This window comes from Monodon monoceros, unplaced genomic scaffold, assembly GCF_005190385.1.
Source record: "Monodon monoceros isolate NGI ecotype Baffin Bay Population unplaced genomic scaffold, NGI_Narwhal_1 Super_Scaffold_18, whole genome shotgun sequence".
NCBI classification, from domain to species: Eukaryota; Metazoa; Chordata; class Mammalia; order Artiodactyla; family Monodontidae; genus Monodon; species Monodon monoceros.
This window is the reverse complement of record NW_021703774.1, coordinates 161,721,119-161,744,639: the sequence shown is the minus strand read 5'-3', so window position 1 is coordinate 161,744,639 and position 23,521 is coordinate 161,721,119. Positions and strand designations below refer to the sequence as shown.

Here is a 23,521-nt window from a genome sequence, read left to right as displayed (position 1 = left end):
TGCAGGACAGGCTGGGGGTCGCCAGAGGGTCCAGAGACAGTGATTTCTCTCTTTCGATTTCACACTTCTGTGAAATCTTAGGTTCACAACTCAGAAAGGCGGACACATCGCTCTCAGATGAGAAGAAAGGGCTGTAACGCCTGTGTCCTCCCTGCTTCTGCTTTTTTTTTTTTTTAAAAGACATTTTCTCATGGCTTTTTCCTTTCTTTTTCCCTATGATGGGCAATCTTTATGGCCAAGATGAGTCATGGGGCACAAACTCAGGTGTGCAAGAAATTACACTTTTTTCCTAAAGTGAACTTAATTCTTACTTTGAGCCCCCAATACATTTAGCTAATGGGAAACTTAAGCTCAACTTTTTCAGGTATTGCTCTGTCCTTGTTAGAAATGGAAGGGAATTCTTTCCTTGTTCTTCAGTTTTCTTATCTGTAAAATGGGGATAATGATAATATAGACCTCAAAGAGCTGATTTAACACGGCAAAATATTTATAATAATGCCTGGCATGCAGTGTTAGCTATTATTATCATTCCAAAGATAAACTCACAGAGAAGGCACCAAACCCAGCATGAGGTTATCAGGGAAGACTACCTGGAAGAGGTGACACCTCAGCTAATGTCAAAGGAGTTGGTCCAAGCATGATTTTGAACTCCTCTGCTTGGATATTCATCAAGGTCTAGAAGTTTAATACACTATACCCCTAACAAATGTGCTCACTTTAGAAAACTTGAAAAAACACTGAAAAATATGAAGAAGAAAACAGAAAACAGCTATAACCCACAACCTTCCAGTGAGTTCACTCTAGATTCCTTTTATTTCTATTTTTTAAATTACATTAATTGATATACTGTATATACAGTGTGTACCTGGCTAGAAAAAATTTATTCCAGGAAAAATATTTATAGAAAATAAAGATCTGGATGGGGGAAAATCCCTGAAAATATTAACAATGGTTATCTTTGGAGACATGGGGTTATGGGTAATTTTTCTTGTCCTCTTTTTGGTAATCTGTATAATCTATTTTTTCTCTGTAATTACTACTAATTACACTAGTATTATTTGGTGTAATTTTAAAATGTGATTTTACATCTGTGAGTCTGTTTCTGTTTTGCACATGCATCCATTTGTATTATTTTTTAAGATTCCACATATAAGTGATATCATACAGTATTTATAATTCTCTGTCTGATTATTTCACTAAGCATAATATTCTCTAACAAACTAGTGGTTACCAAAGGGGAGAGGGAAGGGGGATGGACAAATTAGGGGTATGGAATTGACAGATCTAAACTACTGTGTAAAAAATAAGTAAGCAACAAGGATATATTATATAGCACAGGGAAACATAGCCTTTATCTTGTAATAACCTATAACGGAGTACGATCTGAAGAAAATAAGTGCGTCACCTTGCTGTACACCTGAAACTAATATAATATTGTAGATCAACTATACTTCAATTTAAAAAATTTGATTTTAAAATTTAATACGTAGAATTTGGGAACCTCAGACTCAGGATCTTACAACCATTACATCTTTGGGCCACGGAGGAGAGTGGGGTGGCAGGACCGGACTCTGAGCCCTGGACCCTTTAGTCTGGGGGGCTCCATGTGGCCTCAGGGGTGGTGAGGGTGTTGTCACGAGCCAGGACATAAGGCTTCACTAAATCATGTGTGGGGGGTAGGGATCAGGGAGAGGGCAGGGTTGCTGTTATTACACACTTGGCATAACAAAAACTATTATCAAGACCTTGTCCCCAGTGGCTCCATCAAATGCCATGAACCCAAGAAATTGAGAGACACTTGAAGCTGAGGTTGGGGCACTGGATCCATCCTATGACTTTTGTGCTAAAGATGCCTTAGGGAACACTTAGCTCCCCCTCTGACCATTTTGCACAGGCTTCACCCTCCTTTGCCTGGACTATTGCAGTAGCCTGTGAGCAGGTGTCTTCTCTGCACCCCCATGCAGTTCATATTCCAGGCTGCCATGGCGACTCCCTCCAACAGACGCACAACCCTCTGAGCCTGCCCCCACTCCGCAGTGCCTGCAGGACCAAATCCAAGCTTGACCTTCAGCCCCTGTGACCCCCTGGCCTGCTTGTCTCCCATAATTCCTCGCCATTCCTCCACCTTCCCCACTGTCCTCCCAGCTTAGACACACTCCTGTCCTCCAGGCCTCTGCACGTGTGGTTCCCTCCACCTAGAGGCTCTCCTGCTGCTTCTCTGAGTAGAAGTTCTGCTGGTGAACTTCTACTCATCTTTCCATCTTGTCTCATCCGCACCGTGTATCCCACGGGTTAGCCCTCCTGTCTTCCTGTCTGTCCTCTGAGGGTGGATCGAGGCCTGGGTCTGTTTGGTGAATGAGTGAATGAACTCTGGCCAAGGCCTCGCAGACACCAGGCCCAAAGAGCAGAGTGGGGTATGTGGTCCAAACAGCTGCCACCCATTAGGACGACAACGAGGTCACAACGGTTTCCAGCAGCTGGCATGGGCACAAAGGAAGGGTGGCTCCAGAAAGCCAGCTCGGGGGCTACTCCTCTCCCCTTTGCTCAAGGGCTTCCTCCGGGCTGGCTCAGGGCAGGCTCCCTCTGCGGGTGAGTATAAATATATAAAACAAACAGCGTGCCGTTAACTGCAAAACTAAAAATAGGAAGCCTGGAATCCGGCTCCCCGGGCTCCTCTAGCTGCTGGACCACATCGGTGTGGATGTGTGTGTTGGGGGGATGCGGCCCCTCACCCCCTCCCAGCTCCCCAGCCCTCATGGGGAGGAACGGGAGGCACCCTGAGTTTCCGCAAGGAACAGTTCATTCTTTCACTCCGGTGCCCCCCCCCGCCCCCGTCCTTTGGACAGCTCATTTCATTTACGACCCCAGAATGAACCGACCCACTGAGGTGCATTCCCCGGTGGCCAAGCTGCGTGTCTGGTGCAGCTGAGAGCTGCCCCCTGGGCCATGCTGGGGGGGCCTGCCTGGCTGTGTTTGTGGGGTGCAGTCTGGGGAAAGGGGGGAGTAAGGCAGGCCTGAAGCCCTTCCCCAGAGCACCGGTGCTGGCCCCGCACCGGGCAGCCCCTCACCGCAGCCTCCTTCGGCCCTCACAGCTCTTCCCTTGGTCACACATCATCACCTGGGGCCCGTAGACCCCTGCCGGGACAGCCACCTCTCACCACAAAAACCAAAGCCATCCCCATGGCCAGAAGCCCAGCACTTTCAAGTCTGCCTGGGACCACTTCACCCCTCAGGAGGTGCCAAGATCAGTCCAGTGCCCAGGGAGACCACCCCTTGGAGTCCCAAGGCCTGGACCACCTCTCTCAGCCTCTGGCCAGGCCGGACACAGGCTGTGGCCTGACACGGCTGGTGAACCTGTAGGCACTGCCCAAACTGGACCAGCTCCTCGAGCCTCAAAATGGAATTCTAGAGTCCAGGGGCTCCCAGACTCTGGAACAAAATGGCCCCTTTACCCTTGATGGGAGGTGCAGGAGGTGGGGGGCTCGGGCCTGGGCTCCAGCAGGCTGGGGATGCTGGGCCAGGGATGTCAACCTTTCCTTCAAGCCGAGAAAACCACTGTCCCAAAGCAGGGCCTTTGGGGATCATGGGACTTGATACCACATACCTGGCATACGGTAGGTGCTCGTGTAATATCTGAATAAAAAGGGAGGCTCAGAGAGGGACAGGGACCTCCCACAGGCACATAGCTAAAGAAGGAAAGAAAACCCTTCCTCCATGTCAAGATATTTTCCAGGCCCTTCTGGGATGAACCCCTTGAGGTTAGGAAGTTCTTTCCAACACCTAACCTGAATTCTGGCCATAACTGAGGCAAATCCCTTTTCCCCCTTCTCTGGAGGGGCATGTTCACTCTCCCCACCTGCTGCCACCTGCAGGCTGATATGGTTACTGCAGCTCTTCCCCCAGCAGCCTGTGTGACCTCAGGCAAGTCCTGGACTTCTCTGGGCCTCAGGTTCCCTTTGGGAACCTGGGTGTGCTGGTCTGTGCTTGCTAGGGCTAAGGTGATGGAGCTTTGAGTCAGGGGCTCTGGAGGCCACACCTCCTCTTGTATCAGCTGTGGCACCAAAGTGTGGCTAGCGGGGAGGAGCTTGAACTGTGGCTCCCTCATAACCTCCATCATTCTCTACAAAGGGCCCCCAAATAAACACATATTACGGAAGCAGAGTGTTGACTTATAGATGCTGCTTCAGGACCACTCCTGCTCATCCGGGCGACGGCACTCAGAGCACACCCACAGAGCAGTTCTGCAGCTCTGGCCGGGATCCTGCCTAGAGAAGACTCTGCTGGCCCTGGGGCAGAAGCCGCGCTTCAGCGCAGAGGGGCGGGGATCAGGGTTTAGGCCGGGGAAAGGGGAACTTCCTGTCGGCTGTTGGGTTTCAGGCAGACCAACCTAACTGAACAGGGCAAAGTCTTGGGATTAGCTTTCGAAGTATTTTCACTCAAAACTAAGGTGTTTAATGAAATTTCCCGTCCCCAAGCCCCAGCTGGACAGGCACGGTGGGCCAGGCCTCCTTGCTGGCAGGCTTGGGGAGGCTATCAAGCCAGGGGCCCACACCCTCACACCCGCCTCCCTCACCATCAGCCACAAACTCCTCCGCGGAGCTGTGGGGCCAGGTGACACACCCTCTTTGCACCTTAGTCGCCTTATCTGCAAAATGGGGGAGCTGACATGGCTGATCGCTGCTAATTTATCAGTATGGCCGCGAACAGCTCCCAGAGATGGGCTCTCACCAAGGCTGCTTCACGGTCTACCTGCCTATGCCCCCTTCCCAACTCAGAGCCTGGGGGATGAGCTGGAACAGGTGCTTCGCCTGTTCTGTTGACTTGTGAAAAGTCATGGGCCGCCTGCGAAGGGAGAAGGGATGGTGGCACCTTGAAGACCTGCTATTCCTCTGGGGTTCCAGCCACACATGGGAGAGCCCTCGCCAGCTGTACTTACCCAGGGTGGTCTCTGTGGCCCTTCCGGATGGAGCCGGATGCAGGGAGGCCAAGGCGCTGGGGAATCTCCAAAGCAGTGCGGTCAGTCCTGCTCCTGTCCCCAGGCCCGGCCCCATTCCTCCCTGGCCGTGGCGGGAGGACTCCCATCCTCTCCCACCCCCATGCATACAGCTCTAGAAGTCTGGCATTGAGATCCTTCAACACATCTCAGAGTTATATTATTGTAACAAATCAGTCAAAATTCCATTTTACTGTTAAATAGTATAGAAGACAGTTTACTGTACATGGAAGTTGTGCATTAAAAACAAACACACCAAGCAAATTATAGTGCAAAGCAGTTTCCATCCCTCCCCACCTTCTTCCCAGCCCTGGGTCGGTTTTACGGAAGATATGAGTATAGCAGGTATTAACTCCTCAGCATGACAATATGTCACAACGTATCCGTACCCACCACCAAGAGGCTTACAGTAATATGGTGCCCAAACCCCTTTGTTTCCTTGTGCTTTCTAAATCAGTGTGTTTGCCTAGTACAACTTCAAAGCAGCCTTGTAAATAAGGACCCATTTTTACCAGCCCAAGCTGTCTGTACCCACTATGGGCCTTAAAAAAGACTCAGCATGGCTGCCATCACTTTGAGTCAGGGAGTTTCGGGGAGGGGGTCGATTTATTTCCTGTCCCTGCCCCCACCGGGGCTTGGATGTCAGGAAGGGGTAGTAATCTGGGGAGGGGCTACAAAGTGCTGGGCACTGGGAACCCAAGGGTGCCTCCCACTGGGGCCTGGGGCCAGTCTACAACCAAAGAGAATAGGAGAGGAGGAGACACGAGGGCAATGGATTTGTAGCTGCTTCCTGAGAAGGGGTGGAGATATCCCCCCCCGCCCCTCCCCCGGCTGAAGGGAGTCAGCAGGATACCCCCAGCAGCTGTTTTGAAGAGATAAAAGCAGGGGACTGCTTTTTCCAGTGAGGGCAGGACAAGAGAAGCTGTAGCTCCTAACCTGAGTGTGCATCCCATGTGCCTATCTGGCGGTTGTCACAGGTGCGGTGGCAGGCAGGTCACGTGCTATTACACAGACAACCGCTAAGGAGCATTTTGTAGGGGAGATTTCCACATCCACAGAGGATGGGGCTGAAACGATGGCTAAAAGCCACATGCTGCCCAATGCTTATGAGTTTTGTCCTTTTCCACTTACGCCTTTCGAGAACTAAAAAATTCAGACATGGGTCTTTTATGCCTTTCTAGAACGAAAAATACTCGGACATGCTTAAACCCTTGGGCAAGGCCTGCTTTCCCATTTGTAAACTGTAATACTTCCCCTGTGAGCAGAGCAGGGGCTGAGCTGAGGCTGCCAAGCCCTTCCCAGCTCTTGTGTTCTGCCATCATGCAGCCACCGTACTCCCCCACATCCCTCCCACCTCTACCGGGACACCCACACGTCCTCTCGGACAAATGCCCGAGAGCCACAGACTTGAGATTCCAGCATCTCACCAGTGCTCCCTTTGTTCTGCACCAGGTTGGCCTTTGGTGCAAGCTGGTGGGATGCTGCTGAAGGACTGTGACCTCTTGAGGAGGTTTTGGGATCCTAACAATTCCACACTCTCAGAGGGGGAGGGGTATCGTTCACTATCATGGGGGCTTTTTCTGTAAGAGATCGTGTGTCTGAAAATGTTTGACAAGCTTCTTTCTCTAAAATCAGCTTTAAAAACTGGGTTTTTGTTCAAGACTGCTTTGGAAGCAGACTGGTTAAAGACGGGGAGTTGTGTGTCAGAGACTGGAAGGTTTGGCTGGGCCTTCCCACGAGGCTGCACAGCTTGGCTGTGCACAGCTTGGCTGGACCTAGGTGGGCCAGGGATGCTGACATCTCACCCCATGACCCCTTATCCCAAGGCTTTCTGGTAGGACCTGTCTGATCCTGGTGCTCTCTCCAAAAATGGCAATTTTGAGACCAGCCTAGGGGGAAAGGGACCCTTCCCAGCCCGCACTGAGAGAACAGAGGGCGAATGCCTTGGACTGGTAAAGTGCATGGAAGACCTGTCCGCAGGTGTCTTTCCTGGTTTTAGGGGCCTGCTGCCGCAGGCCAGTCTGCTCTGGGGCCTGGGACCCACGGACGGCTGGGATGGGGTCGGGGCCCTTAGCTGCCAGGGGTTGTAGGGAAACAGAGCTGGGGGGCGGGCCTGGGGGTATCCTCATTCCATCTCTGCTAGCGATTCCCTGGGGCCTCTGGAGGGGTTCCTTCCCCATCCAAACCATAAGTGAGCCCCTCTCAGGGCTGGGGGACCTTCCAGTTGTGACTCAACTTGTGTAAATGCAGAGGGAGGGCTGGGCCCACAGGGTGCGGGGTCTCTGAGGAAGGCAAGGGTGGGGAGATCTTTCTAGGGTCCCGAGGATAAGAGGCCAAACCATGTGGGCAAATGCAGTCGCGCTCTAGAACAGAGATGGTCTCTGTCCCAGGAGGCCTGGGCCCCGTGACAGCAGTGGGCATAGCTGGGGACAGCCAGGTCATTCCAGGGGAGGTGGCAGGAGGAGGCTACTTCTCCCACGGGGACGTGGGATGAGATGAGTAGGATCTGGGCTGGGGGTGGGGTCCTGGGGGAGGTCCCGACCCCTCTGTACAAAGACGTGGCTGGACCAGATGCTCTCAGAGCCAGCTACCAGCTCTGGGCCCCAGGACCATGGACCCTGGGCCCACAGCTGCCGTGAAGCGTTAAGTCCCATGAGTGCCCTGAGCCTTGGAGCTGGGCCCGCCACTTGTCTGGAAGGTTCTTGGGGTCCCCGCCACCAGCGGGAGCAGTCCCCTTGGACGCGGGCGGTCAGTAGGGCCGCCACACGGCCTCGTCCATGCGGCCGGGCGTGCTCAGCGCGGTAGGCGAGTTGCTGTGGCTGCCATCGGCCTCCACGCCGTCGCTCTGGCTACCCAGGCTGGGGTTCATGAGGTTGCCGGTGGCGACAGAGGCGGCGCTGCTGGGGCAGGAGGCCAGCATGCGGGTGGGCGAGCGGTCGCCAGCGCTGCTGCTGCCGGCCACCATGGAGAACTGGTAGGAGCCGGAGGATGCGCCGTAGTAGAGGTGGTAGGGGGAAGGGCTGGCCTGGAAGGGCCCGCTCTGGTTCTGCGCGGCCCCCGGGTAGGGCGGCGGGAGGTAGGTGTGGTGGAAGCGGCCGGTGGCCGGCATGCTGGCCACGCCGAGGCTGCCGATGCTCGTGCCCGAGGGTGTGGCGCTGTAGGGGAAGGCGGCCGACATGGCCCCTGGGTAATGCATCCGGGGGTCGGGGAAGCGGCTCTCCGGGAGGGTCGGCAGCGCTGCGAAGGAGCGGTCAAACTGGCGGGGGTCGGAGAAAGGGTTCAGGTCGGAGGTGCCTGGGGGACAGCAAGGAGGATGGTCAGTCACTGCCCGACACCACCCCGGCGGCCTTTCTTCGAGAATGACCTCGGGCTCTGGTTTACAGGCCCATCTAGGGGGATCCCTGGTGCTACATGTGGCTCTGCTCCCACCGCCCTGAGCTGCTCGGGGGCTGGAGCCTGCTGATTCCCAATCCGGCCCCACCTGGGAAGCAGGTGCGAGCAGGGGTCTGGGCTGTGGGTGGCCCCGGGCGCTGCCGGGGCAGGCAGAGGAGGGGGAGGGCTTTTCTCTCCTCCCGGCATCCTCTTCCCAGCCTAGCCGTGCAGAGGCCTGTCGAGGGGCAGGTGGGCTCCCCGCTGGGCTGTGGGTGCGTGGGGAGCCAAGGGCGGGGCCAGCACAGGCCGCCCAACAGCCTGGCCCGGCAGGTTCGCCCTCTCTCTCTCGCTCTCGGTAAAGAGGGTCTCCAACGGTCCCGTGAGATTGGGAGTCAGGCCCTGCTCTCGCAGACGAGGAACCAGGCAGAGAGAGAAAGATGGCTTCTCCTCATGCTGCACAGAAAGGACTGGAACTCGTCACGAGGCCTCTGCTTTCTGCTCCCGCTGGGGGTACGTGCGCGTGCGCCTGCACCTCTCCTGCCCAGGTGGGGCTCAGTTAGGTTACAGGAGCTTCTGCCTGTGCTGTGGCAGCTGGGTCCACGGCAGCTCTGTCCATCCCCCCCCCCCCCCCCCACCGCGGCCTCAGCCTGGGCCTGTGTCTCCAGGGCTGCCCTGCAGGCTGGAGCTGACTGGTGGCCAGACAAGGATCAGATGCCACCCTCACCCACCTCCACAGCAAAGCGAGACAGACGGCAGCCAGAGGGGCTTGGTGGCCTGGACCCTGCCCTTGTCACAGAGAGACCCAGTGTCCAGCCCAGGCCCCACCCTGGCTCCCCCAGGAGTTGGCTCCAAGACAAAAGTATCCCAGCCTCTGCCCCATACTTTTGTAATCACAGACCCCCTCAAACCTCAACACTCAAAGGGGCTTCAGGATTGAGTCTAAACCCCTTGGTAGGAAGACTGAAACTCAGAGAGGGTGAGGCACTTGCCTAAGTGTCACACAGCACACTGGACCTACACAGAATCCTAGGGCTCTCCGTCCCGAGTTCCGACACGTGCCTGAAGGGTAACTGTCCCATCTCTGAGGCAGCACAGACTGAAGGTTAACTGTGTGGTCTCTGAGGTTGGATACTTATCTTAGTTCTGACACTTACTAGCTGTGTGTCCTTGGGCAAGTCACTAAACCTCTCTGTGCATCAAGTTGTCCCACATGAAAAATGGAGACAATAACAGTTCCTAGGGATTAAATTAGTTAATACATGTAAAGTGCCTACACTGGGCACACAGCAGGGGCCTGATGAGGGTTTGTGCTGTCACTGCAGCTGTGACACCTCCTGTTCTGGGCACGCAGGAGAACCGGCTCATTCAGGGCCCTGCAAAGATAAGCCCCTGACCCTGGGCCTTCCTTGTACCCTGGCCAAAGGGGTGACTCTGGGCAGCAGTGGGGAAGTGGATGAGCCCCCAGCAGCAGTCTAAAGTCTGTCTGTTCCCAAGCCCTCTCTCCACCAAAGACTAGGGGCCAGAGAGGGCTCAGGAGGAGGCCAGCCTCTGCCCCTGGCCAGCTCCAGGTGTGCACTGCCTGCCGTGCCTGAGGCGTGGCTGAGGCTAGAGCTGCAGGTGCCCTCAGGCCTCACTTCCCCAGATCTGCTTGAGGTGCTGTGCGACCTCAGATAAGACTTGTAACTTCTCTGGACTTTGGGGTCTTCCCAGCTCAGCTGGGGGGGTGTTTCCTCAGCAGCAGGCTCTGGTCCCGGATGTGGATGATACGGGATGAGGCTCCGGGCTCCAGGTGGGGAGATGTGGGGGCTAGGGGCCGGGAGACGGGGGCCTTCTGGCACATCTAGACCCTCCCTAACAGATCTCTTGGCTGGTCAGTGCTGCCCTGAGGCCTAGGGGGTCGGAGGAGCCTGGCTCCTGCCCTCATCTCTGAACCCCAGGGGAGGAGCCTTGTTGGCAGTGCCTGGCACCCCAAGCACAGCCAAGCATGAGGCTAACACCTTGCCCTGAGCCCAGGGGAGCGAGCGCTGCCGCCTGACAGGAACCCCTTTTGCAAAACAAAGGGAGCCCAAACAGGGAGCCCAGGATGCAATGGCAGGGCTATAGCCGGGCCTCCGTGCCAGGTGGGCCTGGGTGCGTGTGGCCCTCGGGGGTCATGTGGGCTGCGGGCAGGCCTGCCCGGCCCTCTCACCGTCCTCTCCTGCCTCCCTCCCCGGGTGGGGGGAGCGTCTGCCCTCAGCACCCCCTCAGCTCCTGCCCCCAGCCCCACCCCCTCCAGCCCAGTAGCCCCAAGAAACCCGAGCTGGCCAGGCCTCTGTCGAGCAGCCAATCCCAACACTGGAAGGAAATGTTTATTTTCTTCTCCAAATTGCCCCAGCTGCTGTGTGGTGGCTGAATGAGGCCTTTGAGCTGTGAGAAGCCCCCATTGTGGGCGGTCACAGCCAGGGGGCTGGGGGCTGGGGTACGAAGGGGTTGGGGCCTTGGCACTGCTTGCCAGTCACCAAAGCTGGGGGGTCAAAGCTATTAACAGGAACCAAGAGAAGTGGTGGTGGGGTATCCTGAGGGGGACCCCCAGGATGGAGTCTGAAAGTAGAGGCTTGTCCCACCAGGAGGGGAGGGCCAGTGAGAGGGACTCCCCAAGCCTGGCCCTGCCAACGCCCCTGTGACAGATACCTCCTTCTTCCCACTTTACAGATGAGAAAACTGAGGCTCAGAGAGGTGAAGCGACTTGCCTAAGATCACACAGTCAGTGCCTGGCAGAGCCCGAATTCCTAGCCACGTCCACCTGACTGCAAACTTCACGTTCCTTCCTTGGTCTTGGTTGTCAAAAGCCCTTCCTCTCACTCCAAAGGGGACAGGCCTGAGGACGGGGAGGCCTGGCTGGTGTGAAGGGCCACAGAGGCTGCCTGACGTCCAATGCTGTGGGTGGCTAGCAAGCACCCTGCCTCAGGATACAGCAGAAGGGGAAGGACTGGGTCAGCCACTATCCCACACAGGCCCGACCTCCTCTCCTCCCAGCCTCGGGGGAGGCAGGGGCTCTGCCTGCTGCTGGGCTAGGCCTGGCCCTCTGGGGCTGGACAGAGGGTGGGTAGGCCTGCCTCAGGCTCCAGCAGGTGCTGATTCCCAAGCCATGTCCACACAAGTGGAAAGAGAGGTGGGTTCTCCTTCCATGGGAGCTGCTGGACAGGACGCCACTGTTAGCCCCCACCTGCTGGGTTCCAGGGCCCCCTGGCTGGGCCCCAGCTCTGCCCATGTCAGGGAAAGGCCTGGAGTGTTAGATCACTGTACCTGCGCAAAGGCTGGCCTGCCGGGAAGGGGAGCGCGGACAGCTTCTGGGCAGGGGTGGGCATGAGCCCAGAGGACATCTTACTGCCTCTTGAGCTCAGACCCCTCCACCCTGCAGCCAGCCCCCTGGCTCAAGAGTTGCTGAGTGTTTCAAACTCGACAGCACGTGGCTAAGAGCCTGGACCTGGGGCCTCTCCCCACCTTGGGGGCTCAGCAGGGCCAAGGCCCAGCTTCCCAGGCCAGAAGGGAGGTACCGTCTCTTCACACCACAGGGCTGCGTCAAGTCCCCCTGCCATGGCATTGTGCCTGGCACACATGGCCAGGGCTGGGGGCAGGGCCTCCCTTAATGGAGAGACCCAGTAGGGACTCCCTTGCTTGTGCCCTCAGAAGTACAGGAAGTTCCTGGGGGCAGGTGCTGTGGACACTTTGAACCTGGTCATTGATGCGCTGTGTGACCCAAGAGTGGCCCTTAACCTCTTAAGCCTCAATTCACTCATCTGCCAAATGGGTTCTAACCAGGGCCTGGAGGACCAAGAAAGAACAGACACCCACGGTGCATGACGGCAGCAGCCAGCCCTCCCGGCCGCGTCCAGCACTGCTGCCGAGCACTCTCCATCCCTGCCTGGCCTGAGGGTCAGCTGTGCACTCAGCCTCCTGCACCCCAACCCACTGGCCAAGAGAACCTAGACAGCAGGGTAGATATTCACGATTTGACCACCTACTGAGCACCTGCTATGTGCCAGGCCCTGTACACCTGGACGGCCTGCCCGAGACTTAGGCTCACACGTGCCTGCCATGTCCATCTGGCCAAGGGGTAAAGACTCCATCCTGGGCCTCCGCCCAGAGGCCTCCCTCCTCCTTCCTGTTTGGGAAGAGTCTCTGGGCCAGGTGGGGACCTTTCTCAGGAGATGCTCTGTCTCTCTCCAGGGACAAATTCACTTCACAGTTTACGAAGTTTGAGTGCAGTAACGTCATTTGAATGTCACCCGAGGCCCAGGCAGAGGTATCCACCACCACCCCGCTTTCAGATGAGAAAGCTGAGGCCTGGGGGAATGTGGTGTCCTTGGCAGACGTGTCTGTCTCAGGCTCCTGGGGCGAGGCCTGCCCAACTTTAACGGGTGCACTGGGGGACTAATACCCATTTCCCGCCGGGCACAGGGGGCCCCTGGAGGGCAGGGACTGTGCCTGTCTATCCATCCCTGGGGCCAGGCACCACGACGGCACAGGGTGAGCGGCAATAAATGTTTGCTGAATGAATGAAGGAAGGGCTGAGCCCAGGACCGGGCAGAGCAGGCCCTCAGAGCAGGCCGCGTTCCTTTATAACAAACACCAGGGTGGTGCAGCCAGCGACCCTGGGATGAGCTTTTGGTCTGGAGCAGAGAGACCACTTCCAGGCCGCCGTCCCCTTCTCCCACCGCAGCCCCCACCTCCCTGCGCCGTACCTTGGATGGGGGTCTGGGCCTGGCTGCTGAAGTGGCTGGCAGTGCTGAGCGAGCCTCGGGGGCTGGGCGTGCTCGGCGTCACCCGCATGCGCAGGCGCTCCAGGTCCCCGAAGCGGTCGGGGAACGCCTTGGTCTGGTCCTCCAGCTTCTGTCGATGCCCTGCAGAGCATGGGAGCCCGTGAGAAGCTGGTTCCCGTGAGTCTCGGGGGGCAGAAATGCCTTGCTCTGCTGGGAAGTTCTCCCTGAGGTCTACCCTTAGGCCTCTGTAGGGAGAACCCAAAGGCCACTACCGATGTCTCTTCTGAACAGAGAATGGTCAGTACGTGCTGCCCTGGGGCTGCCATCATCTCACGCCCACCTTCTTATGCCACAGGTGAGGCTCAAAGAGGTTCCAGGCCACAGAGCCAGTGAGTTGTGGAGTCAAGATTTGAACTCAGGGTTCAAATCAAAGCCTGCGACCTACACCTCTACGTTACGCTTTTGGGCAGAAGGGGAATCTGAGGCAACAGGCACGGGAAAGGGGCTTAAGCAGGCTTCCATGGGAGGCAGGGAGAGAACCCAGGGATGCTGCCACTGTCTGCCCCCCAGCATCCATCCTGCCTGCCATTCACATCTGCAAGAGGAATGGGAGATGGCCCCGGAATGGGAATGCTGGCTCCTCCAGCCCAGAGCTACCCTGGGACCCCCAGCACATGCCTTCTCCCCTCTGGGTCTCAGACAGGAGAGGAAATTCACCACGATGCTGGGAAGTGGAGTGGGGCGCTGTGTGAGGGGCTGGACTCCCATCTCTGTCCCGAAGCTGGGAACAGGGGACCAGTGCACCTGGCTTGGGCATCACACTTGGAGAAGCCGCCAGCATTTCCCAGTATCCCTCTGCCATGGCCCACACAGGAAGGACCCCAGCCTCGTCAAGATGGCCATGCCCCTGCCTTCAAGCAGCCAGCCGAGGCCACCCTCAAGGCTTCTCGAATGACATCAGGCTTGCAGGGACCACCTCTCTCTCTCTCTCTCTCACACACACACACACACACACTCACACACACACACACACCACTTTTTCAATTACTCATTTTACATTTCACAAGCAAAATATGAATAGCTACAAAAATAAAAGCATTACAGGTAAGGCTAATGGCCCCTCTGACCCACCCTAAATCCCTGCCCAGAAGTCCCCACGTGATCAATTCGGAGGTCTTTCTTTCCAGCCGTTTTTTGGTTTCACGTGCATGCAAAACACAGAGCAAGTTTCTCACAGAACTTTCTTGAATGGTCTCAGCCTGGCTGTATCATTCTCTAACTTGCTCTTTCAGTAGCACACCTGGGGGGCCACCTCAGTTTCCTTATCTGATAGATGGAGAGAGTAACCCAGCCCCAGAGAAACAACAGAGTTCCCGCAAAACCTCGGGAGCCCAACCCAGGGCACAGTGAGGGGCAACAGGTGGGGGCGGGACGGCCTCACTAAGCCTGTGGGTGTCCCTCGTTCCTGCTCGTCACATCCCCTGGAGGCCGCAGTCCCCTCAGCCGTTCCTCTCAGATGGACACTTAGCTCGCTTCCAAATGATCCCCCTGCATGCAGGACTCCCAGGAATATCTCTGTTCACACACCTCCTTGTGTCGGGGGATTTCTCCAGGGCAGACACTCTGTTATAACAGACTCCTCACTGAGAGGACCGGACATTCCTGGGCTCTCCTGATCAGCCTGTCAGCTGAGGTTGGCCCGTTCGGCTCCACCTGACCCTGAGGGAGGAGGCCAGGCAGACAGGTGGGCCTGGTCCTCTTTTTACAGACAAGGGAACTGCAGTTCAGAGAGGTGAAGAGGCTTGCCCGAGGTCACACAGCGAGGAAAGAGGGAGGATGTCTTAGACTTGGGATCCTTGGAAAAGAAGTGTGGGGAGGGGCTAAGGGAGAGGGGAAGGCTTGCCTGAGTCCTGGGGTCTTCAGTGACACGAGGAATCTTCTAGATTGACAGAGAAAGAAGAAGGAGAGAGGGGTAGCGGGAGGTAAAACAAAACTCCTCACCATGCTTGCTGAGGCTTGGAAAATGGTGTCCTAGGGGCCTGGAAGGTGTGAGATGACTCTTCACTGCCATTGGGAGTGAGGGGACAGAGGTGGGGACTTCAGGATGGGCCTGACTTCTGATTTTCAAAAGGGGGATGCAGTGCATCCTGGTACCCACAGGCCCCTAGTCTCGCTACACACCCCTGTCACAAGCTCAAACAGGCATGTGAGAGCCCTTAGAAATGGAACAGGTTGTCCTGGGAGCCTCAATGGGCTCAGCAAGCCACCAAGAACCAGGGACCCACTTTCTCCTCCGAGGAGGCCCCAGGCCCGAGCCCATGGGACACTCAGCAGCCAAAATGAGACCACCTGGCTCCCAGCCGGGCCCCCCACTGCTGCCTCCCAGGACCCTTGGCAACAGGAAAAACGTGGGCTGGGGGTAGTTTGGTTGGAGCTGGGGCCACCAGGCTAGATGACTATGGGGGCTGGGCAAGTCACATAAATGAGGCACATGGGATGGGTAGGGCCTGGGGCAGACTGGAGAGGGTGGGCCTCGTAGAAGGGGCAGTTGCCATCCAGTCCAGCTGACTGGTGCCCTGGTGGGGGTGGACCCAGTGTTGCCAGAGCTTCCAGTTTACCGGAAGCCATAAACCTGCTTTTATGTGAAACCTCCCGTATTTTATGTGTTGGCAATTCAAATACTGAAAACAACAACAAAATAACTCGACCGCTTTGTAGAACATGTCCTGTTCAGGGGCTGCCAGTTTGCATCCTCCAAGCTTGGGATTTCATTTGCTGGTTGGTTGTCTAACCTTAGCCATCGAGGACTGGCTCATGGATACCCCTCAGGACGTGGTCTCTAGGGAAGTGCCGGACGGCCTGGCCTCAGTCCTGATCGGCCTTGGAGGAAACGCTGTTGCCCTTGCTGTGGAGGCCACTGAAAATGGCAAGGCAATGTGGATGAGCTGGGGCATGAATGAAGTCAGAACAAGCTCAACAGGCAGGAAGCCGGCTGGATAGATCTGGAGCCCGCGGACTGACCTGACAGCAGCTCAGGTGCAGAGGATCTGGGTGTCTTAGTCAACCGCAAGCTTGAAGTGAGCCAGCGGGGTTACACGAAAGCTGGCGCAAAACCTCAGGCCTTGTTGTTATGGCCACTGGCTAATAAAGTCCCGTTTCTGAGTCACACTGTGCACTATGTATCTAGAGATACTCCTGGGGGCCAGTGGAAGGAGGGAGGGGTTCGCAGCCAGCCTGCGTCCGAGGATGGGCTCTGCCGCCTGGTGGCCTCACCCCTTTCCCCCACCCACCCCAAGCCACGGTGTCTGCATCGTGGTGCCCTCACAGGTCGTGTTGCTGGCAAAATAAGGTGACCGGACGCTCTCCACCCATCTGGGGCCCCACCATCTGCACGGTCACTTCTACCCCAGCCTGTGCCAAGGGACGCAGGATTATCATCCCCACATAGAGACCAGGACACGGAGGCCAGGATGGTAAGTCCTGTCCGGGACACAAAGCCAGGACAGCGGAGCTGGCGTCGGCACCCAGACCCCGACTCCAAGTCCAGTGCTCTTTCTCCTGACACTTCCCTTTTGGTCCCATTGTACAGATGGAGCCACTGAGGCTTCAAGATGAGCCCTACACTAAGCGGTTGGTCTGGGATATAAATCAGGTAATGTGGTCCCAGAGCCCACGCTCCTGCCACATGCTGCTCTGCCTTCACGCAGGGCAGACTTCCTGGAGGAGGAGTTTTAACAGCACTTGGGGAACTGCTTCCTTGTTGCTGTGGAATGCTGGAGCCACGGCCCAGGAGGGGCAAAGAGGAGCTGAGGTGGCTCCACGTGGCCAGGGCGCCACAGAGTCTCAGAGCCACGGGGCCTGGGCCTTCACACTGGGAGCAGAACGGAACTCCCTGTGCCCGAGGAAAGAAGATGTGCCTTCAGAATAGACCTCTTTCATTCGGCTGCCCACAGTGAGAGCTGGGTGGGGAGCCCTGGCCCAGCTCACTAGGTCACCAGGGGCCCAGCTCTTTCATGCTGGGACTCAGTTTCCCATCTGCACACACTGCTCACTGAGGCCCCTCTAGCTTTGAAAGTCCCTGACTTAAGACTGCAAGACTCAGCCACTGGCCAGGATGAGGCCCCCCACGGGCACCCCCATCACCGCCTCCTGCTGCTGCTGCTCCCAGGGTTTCTCTAGTATTTATTCTCTGCCTCTTCCAGGAAGCCCCCTTCTCCCAGCACCTCTGCAGGCTAAGAGCAGTAGCTAGCAGGAACGGAAAGAAAAACAGTGGCCGACACTTACTCAGTGCTTCCTCCACTCCACTGTCTAAGCAGTTGACACGTTCTGCCTTGTTTCACCTGCATTATCCCCATGAGGGGGTCTACCACTGTCCCTAGTTCACAGGTGAGAAAACTGAGGCTCAGTGAAGGTCAGGGACATGCTCGAGGTCACATAGAGGCACCTGGCCACCTTGTCTTCCCAGAGCCCATCTTGTAGGAAAGGAGCCTGGGTTTGGAAAGTCAGGGGCTCCAAACAATGGGTGTTAGGACCCAGCCCAGGCCCAGGGCCCAGAGCAGGTGCAGGATTACAGGCCTGGAAAGAAGAAGATGAGAGGGTCTCAGTGGACTCCACCAGGAGCCCTGCCCTGCTCGGAAGCTCAGCGCTGAGCGTCCAACCCTCTAATCACACCCTGCTCTAACCCACCAAGTCCCTCTGCTCCTCTGGGCCTCAGTTTCCACAGCTGTCAAGTGGTTATCATAGTGTCTAACCCCTGAGTTGAGGATGAGCTGGAGGACAGGCCCCAAGTGTTTCAAGGTAGAGCACTTTGTGCAGAGGAGGGGGACTGCCTGGGGACGGCCCCACCTTGGCCCTCTGGACCTCGCTTGGGCTGCCTGTCCGCCTGCGGCGCCTGGGCTCAACTCACTGACAGCCCATGGGACGGCACCTGCTCCGATCCTCACTTATGACCCTCCAGGACCCAGCGGCCCAGGCCTGTCCCAGGCAGCTCTTACCCACTGGGCCACAGCTGTGTCACCTGTGAAGTGGAGCTCACACTCTAACTCCTGAGTCTGGGGACAGGCCGGGAGAATTAAACAGCCCACCTGGCCTTGGCACTCAAGGAAGGCACTCTGGGTTTACAACCCCTCCTCAATGGATCTGGACAGTGGGAGGGCCCAGCCTCGCAGGTGTGTGAGAAGGATAAGAGTTGGGGGAGGAACACTGGGGCCCAGCCAGGTGGGTGACTCACCCGGCATCTCTCAGCACCGGGCCAGCACCGGGTCCCCACACCTGCCAGGTACCTGGTGCTTCAGGGGGAAACCCAGGGGCCATCAGGGCCACGCCCTTGCCTTCACACTGGCCTGACACAAGCCCCCGTGATAAGAGTGGCAACCGCTTGAGCAGACATCTACAACGTGCCAAGCACTGTGCCAGGCAGGCCACGCGTGTCGTCTACAAGGGCCACGATCCTCTGAGAGGCTGCTATCATCACAACCATTTTACAGATGGGAAAGTGGAGGCACATGGTCAAGGTCAAACCTGGACTGGTCAGCGTGTTGCATGCAGCTCAGCTGCTAAGGTCTTGACTTCCCAAGACCTCCAAGAGAGCAGAGCTGGGTTCCTTGGCAGTGAGGCCCGACTGGCAGGAGGCCAGCTCAGTGTCCTGCCGCGGTGGGGTGAGGGGGGCAGGAGGCCAACGGGAGCAGGGAGCGGGGAGAAGCAGAGCTGGGCGGGGCCCCAGGAGCAGCGTGGTCTGCAGGCAACAATATGGGCCCCAGCCACGGGGCCCTTCTCCCATCTGAAGCCACTTGGCCACCTCCTTGGCTGCCCGGCCACATCCCATACACAGCAGCCACTGTCTGTCCAGCCGTGGGGTGGGGCACCCGGGCCCAAGGCCCGCTCTGCGGCCTGTCAGGAGATTTACCCCTGGTTCCTAACAGCCAAGCAGAGTCGTAGGTGGGGGCTGAGCCCCAGGTGGTCTGCCATGAATTGGCCCCCCGTGAGCAGATGAAAGCCAGTCGGTGGCTAGGCAAGGAACCGGGCGGGTGGGGGGCCAGTGGCTCTCCCAGGGGCACAACTGGGGCTTCCAGTGGCCTGGGGTTGATTAGGGGAACCGGGGAGGTCCAAGGTTAACCCCTTCCCTCCTGCTGGGTGCACTCCCCCTAGGGGCGTGGGGTCCTGGGAGCCAGGGGCCAGGAGCAGTTGCCTTTCCTCAAGCTGGGCATCCCTCCAATCCCACCTGGAGCTGAGGACAGAACTGTGGCAACTTTAGGACGGCCACAGTCCTCAAGTTGCAGGCTCAGGGTCACTTTTCCTGCCCACGTCGTCTCCCGCCCCCAGCAGCCCCAGTGGCTGTCTGCTCACCTCCTTCAGGCCTCTGCTCAAATGTCGCCTCTTCAGGAGGCCTCCCCTGTCCCCCTCCCACTGTGGGTCCCAGCCCTGCACTCTCCACCACTCCCCCCGACCGCCAGCTTAGAGTTCCTTTGCAGGACTTCTCACGACCTGAAATTAAACTAGTTAATTATCTGTTTACCTCGTTTATTTATTCAACAAACATTAACTGAGCACCTAGTAAGTGCCCACGTCTGTGTTCCAGGGTCTACCTCAATGTCTGGCAAAGCAAAGAACCCCCACTCCATGGAGCATATATAGTAGTCAGGGGAGATGAAAAATACGTGAAATAAATGAGTGAACTATATAGCGTCTTAGGAGGTGATAAGTAAAATGAAAGCCGGGAAGTGTAAGGGCGAGAGGGGGATGCCTGTGTGTTTGATTAAAACAGCGTGGTCAGGGGAGGGCTCACTGAGAAGTGTGAGTAAAGACTTCAAGGTGGGAAGCAGCGAGCCACACGTCTGGGGTTGTTGGGGGAGGCGTGTCCCAGGTAGAGGGAACGGCAGTGCAAAGGCCCTGAGGCAGAAGTGTGAAGCTGCCCAGTTTGAAGACTGGTCAGGAGGCTAAGGTGGCCGGAGTTGGGTAAGTGAGGAGAAGGGTGTCAGAGAGGAAGGCAAGGGGTAAAGGGCACAGATCAGGTTGGGCCTCGTGGGCCATGGTGACAACAGCATGGTTTACCATTTCTCCCCACCCCTAGTGTGTGAGACCCAAGAGGGCCAGAGCCCATCTGTTGGTTCACTCCAGTGTCCCTAGCTTCTAGAATAGTGCCTGACACGTGGTCGGTACCCAGAAAAATATTTGTTGAAACCGTCCCATGTACACTTTGGGGAAGAAAGGGCCCTCAGGCAAGATGTCAGAACAGCCCCCGGCCCATGGCCTCAGGCAGCATGGAGAACCTGTGTCCTGCCCTCTCAGCTATGGCACCTGCTAAGCCTGGGAGACAGGGTGAGCAGTTCCCACACTGCAGTCTACCCCAGGCTCGCCAGGCGCTACACTGCCTGCTGCCCCGTATATTGGATCCTGCTCCACTGCTTCTTTACCAGCCCCCGGTGACTCTGAGGGACACCAGCACCGAGAACCTCAGAAACCAAGGCCACACAGGCAGGAAGCCACCAAGCCAGCCTTCAAACCCAGCCGGCCACCTGGCTGCAGACTGGGCACGCTCTGCAGGGCAGCGGAGGGGAACGACCTGGCCACAGAGCCCACAGCCGGGCCTCGGGGATCTGCAGGCGCCTCTCCCTGCCTCCCGGGACCAGCTCTACTCCCACCCCTCCCCACGGAAGGCTCAGCCCTCACACGGAGTCGGGGGTCACAAAGCAGAAGAAAAGCCCCGAAGGGAAACCCTGTGATAATCCATCAGGGTTGTTGGGTACCTCCTGCAGGCCAGGCAGCTGTAATTCATGTAAAGCTCACAACTCCCCGGAGCAGAAGCTAAAATCATCCCCATCTTACAGATGAGCACACTGAGCTAGGAAGGCCCTTCTGAGTGGCCCTTGTTTCCCTGAGCCCCAGGCTGGAGCCCCTGGGGTGCACCGAAGCTCACCCTTGGGCAAGTGGCTTGGCCTGCTGGCCTGTCTCCTCCTGGGGTTGTCGAGGATCAATTAAGAGACTCTGGGGGACTTCCCTGGTGGTCCAGTGTTTAAGACTCTGCGCTTCCAATGCAGGGGACGCAGGTTCTATCCCTGGTTGGGGAACTAAGATCCCACATGCCGTGCAGCACGGCCAAAAAAAAAAGAGACCCTGCACAGGGCCTGGCACACACGGAGTGCTCGTTGACCAGCAGCAGCTGAGCTGCCCTCTGACCACTTATAGGTGGGGAAACAGAAGTTGGGGAAGGAGGAAGATTTGTCCAAGGTCGCAGAGTGAAGGGCAGGTTGGGGCTGGAATCCAGGGTGCAGGTGAGACCTGCCCTGAGGGCCGGGCAGGGGGAAAGAGCAAGCAGGTGCTCAGATGGGAGACTGGGAGATGTGCCACCTCCCACATCTGCTCTTTTCTATAAATGAGCCTCTGCTAAGATTTTGTTTCAAGTCACTGATCTGGCCTGTACCGCCTTGCTTCTGACTCCAGCTTCTCTCTGCTCCTGATTTCTTTCCCTTCCTCTTGTTGCCTCGACCTATGCCACCCCTTCCCCTACCACCTCACCCCGAGAAGGGGCTGTCTCATGTCTGGGGGACCTCAGGAGAGACGAGCAGGCAAGGACTTGACTGGGGGCTTCCAAGGGTAGGGCTGAGCCTCCACCCTCATCCAGTGGCCTCGGCTGGGGAGGGTGGGCAGCTGCTCTGGGCTGGGCAGGGCTGAACGTGGAGGGTTCTGAGGGATTCCAGGCATTGGCCGGTCCCTGGGTGCCTTCCCCCCAAGCTCCCAGCGCCCTCTGCTCACATGCCTCTACACAGTGGGTGCTCACTCTTGTGGAGTGGCTCCTAACAGCTCATCATCACGTTGAGCCCAACCGTGGCTCCCATTCATCCTGATTCTGCCCCTGAAGACTTAGAGTACAATACCACCTCCCTCAACGGAGACTTGATACCTCTATTACTATGGCCTGGGTTTCTCAGCAGCCACCCTGCTGCCGACCAAGAAAGGTTCACCATCGGCTAACAGTGCTAGTGGTGGGAGTACAGAGGGGATGCCAGGTACCAGGGATAAGAGAATACCACAGATACAGAGACTCACAAGGACCCTCTGCTACAGCCAGATGCTATCCACAAGCCATCACTGATCTCCAGGCCTGCAGGCTGGGTGGTATCATCCCACTTCCTGGAGGAGGCAGCTGAGGCCCACAGAGATCAGACCTTGCCCAAGGTCTCCCAGCCAGGCAAGCTGGCTCAGAATCTGCTCTCTGTACCGAGGGCTTATGGCTCACAAGGGCTTCCCAGCCATCACCACCTTGAGACTCTTGGGGTCACTGACCCGGTTCACAGATGACAAAACTGAGGCCAAAAGGGAGCCATGATCGTTCAGAGCCACAAAGTCCAAGGCCAGAGGCATGGACCCATCCACGTCCAATCCCAGCAGGAAGGACTCAGCAGGAATCTGGCCAGGGCAGGTGCCAGCTGGGAGGTGAGTAACTTGGGCCTGATCACCAGGTTCAGGAACCCGAGGCAGGATGGAGGAGGTGTGGCCCTGAGAGGCCTACAGGGAAACTCTTCCAGGGCCACCGGGCCCAGCTCGGAGCCTTTCCCAAGTGGCCAGGTACTGGAGTGGGCCCAGGAACTGGACAGATGGGGAGCCAGGCCTGGGTGGCCCTCACTGGCGCTGCCCTGGTACAGCCACACCCCATTCTCAGCCTCCTGCCTCAGGCCCACTTAGCCCTGGAACCGGAATTGAAGGCTGCCTCTGGGAAGACTGGCGCCTCCCTGCACCTGAGACAGTGAGACGCCCTGGTCAGGTTCTCAACATCCCCAGGGCTGGATTCTCTCCTCCCTGGAACTAGTGACCCTTTGGTTCAGGATCCCATGAGACAATAAATGTGAGAGGGTTTTCTAAACTGTAAAGGGCCACAGTTACAAAGAGAAGGACACGGCAGCTCTCAATACACCAGGCATGAGCATGCCGTGAGTGGGGGCCAGTCCACACAAGAGCTCTGCTCAGAGCTCAGGAAGCAGCCAGTCCGGCGATGACCAGCTGCTTCTTTGTTTCACTCATTCATTCAGGGAACACAGGCCTCAGGCCCACTGTGGCAGCTGCCCCTCCAGTTTCCCCAGTCTGAATCTGCGAACTCTAGGTCATTCAGCAGGCAGAAGCAATGAAACACAAACTTTCTTTGATGCTAAAGTGCACGGATCAGGGCTCCCTGCACAGAATATGTGCTCAATAAATATTTGCAGAATCAAATTTGCATTCCTGATCTCAAGATGTGGGTCCTGGGGTCAGAGTGTCTGGGCTCTATGTGACTTAAGTCACATGCTAAGACTCAAAGAACGTTTCCAAGGAGGGGATCTGGCCTTGCAGCCCGAGCAGCCCCTACTTCTGATGGCTCCCTCCCTCCGCCACTGGCAGAGGAAGCTGGGGTGGAGTAGAGCAAACCTGGCCCAACCTCCAC

The 23,521-nt window shown here is 57.1% G+C and overlaps 1 protein-coding gene across 1 annotated transcript in view; it reads right to left on the bottom strand.

Moving 5' to 3' along the window:
* Positions 1-5,181: 5,181 nt before the first annotated feature.
* Positions 5,182-23,521, bottom strand: part of RUNX3 (RUNX family transcription factor 3) — a 29,162-nt gene continuing 10,822 nt past the window's right edge. Inside the window, exons 4-5 of the mRNA XM_029228719.1 lie at positions 13,090-13,248; positions 5,182-8,287 (exon numbers count right to left, since the gene is read on the bottom strand). Of these exons, the coding sequence (XP_029084552.1) occupies positions 7,743-8,287; positions 13,090-13,248 (704 nt within the window). The 3' untranslated portion in view covers positions 5,182-7,742. The remainder of the gene's footprint in view (positions 8,288-13,089; positions 13,249-23,521) is intronic.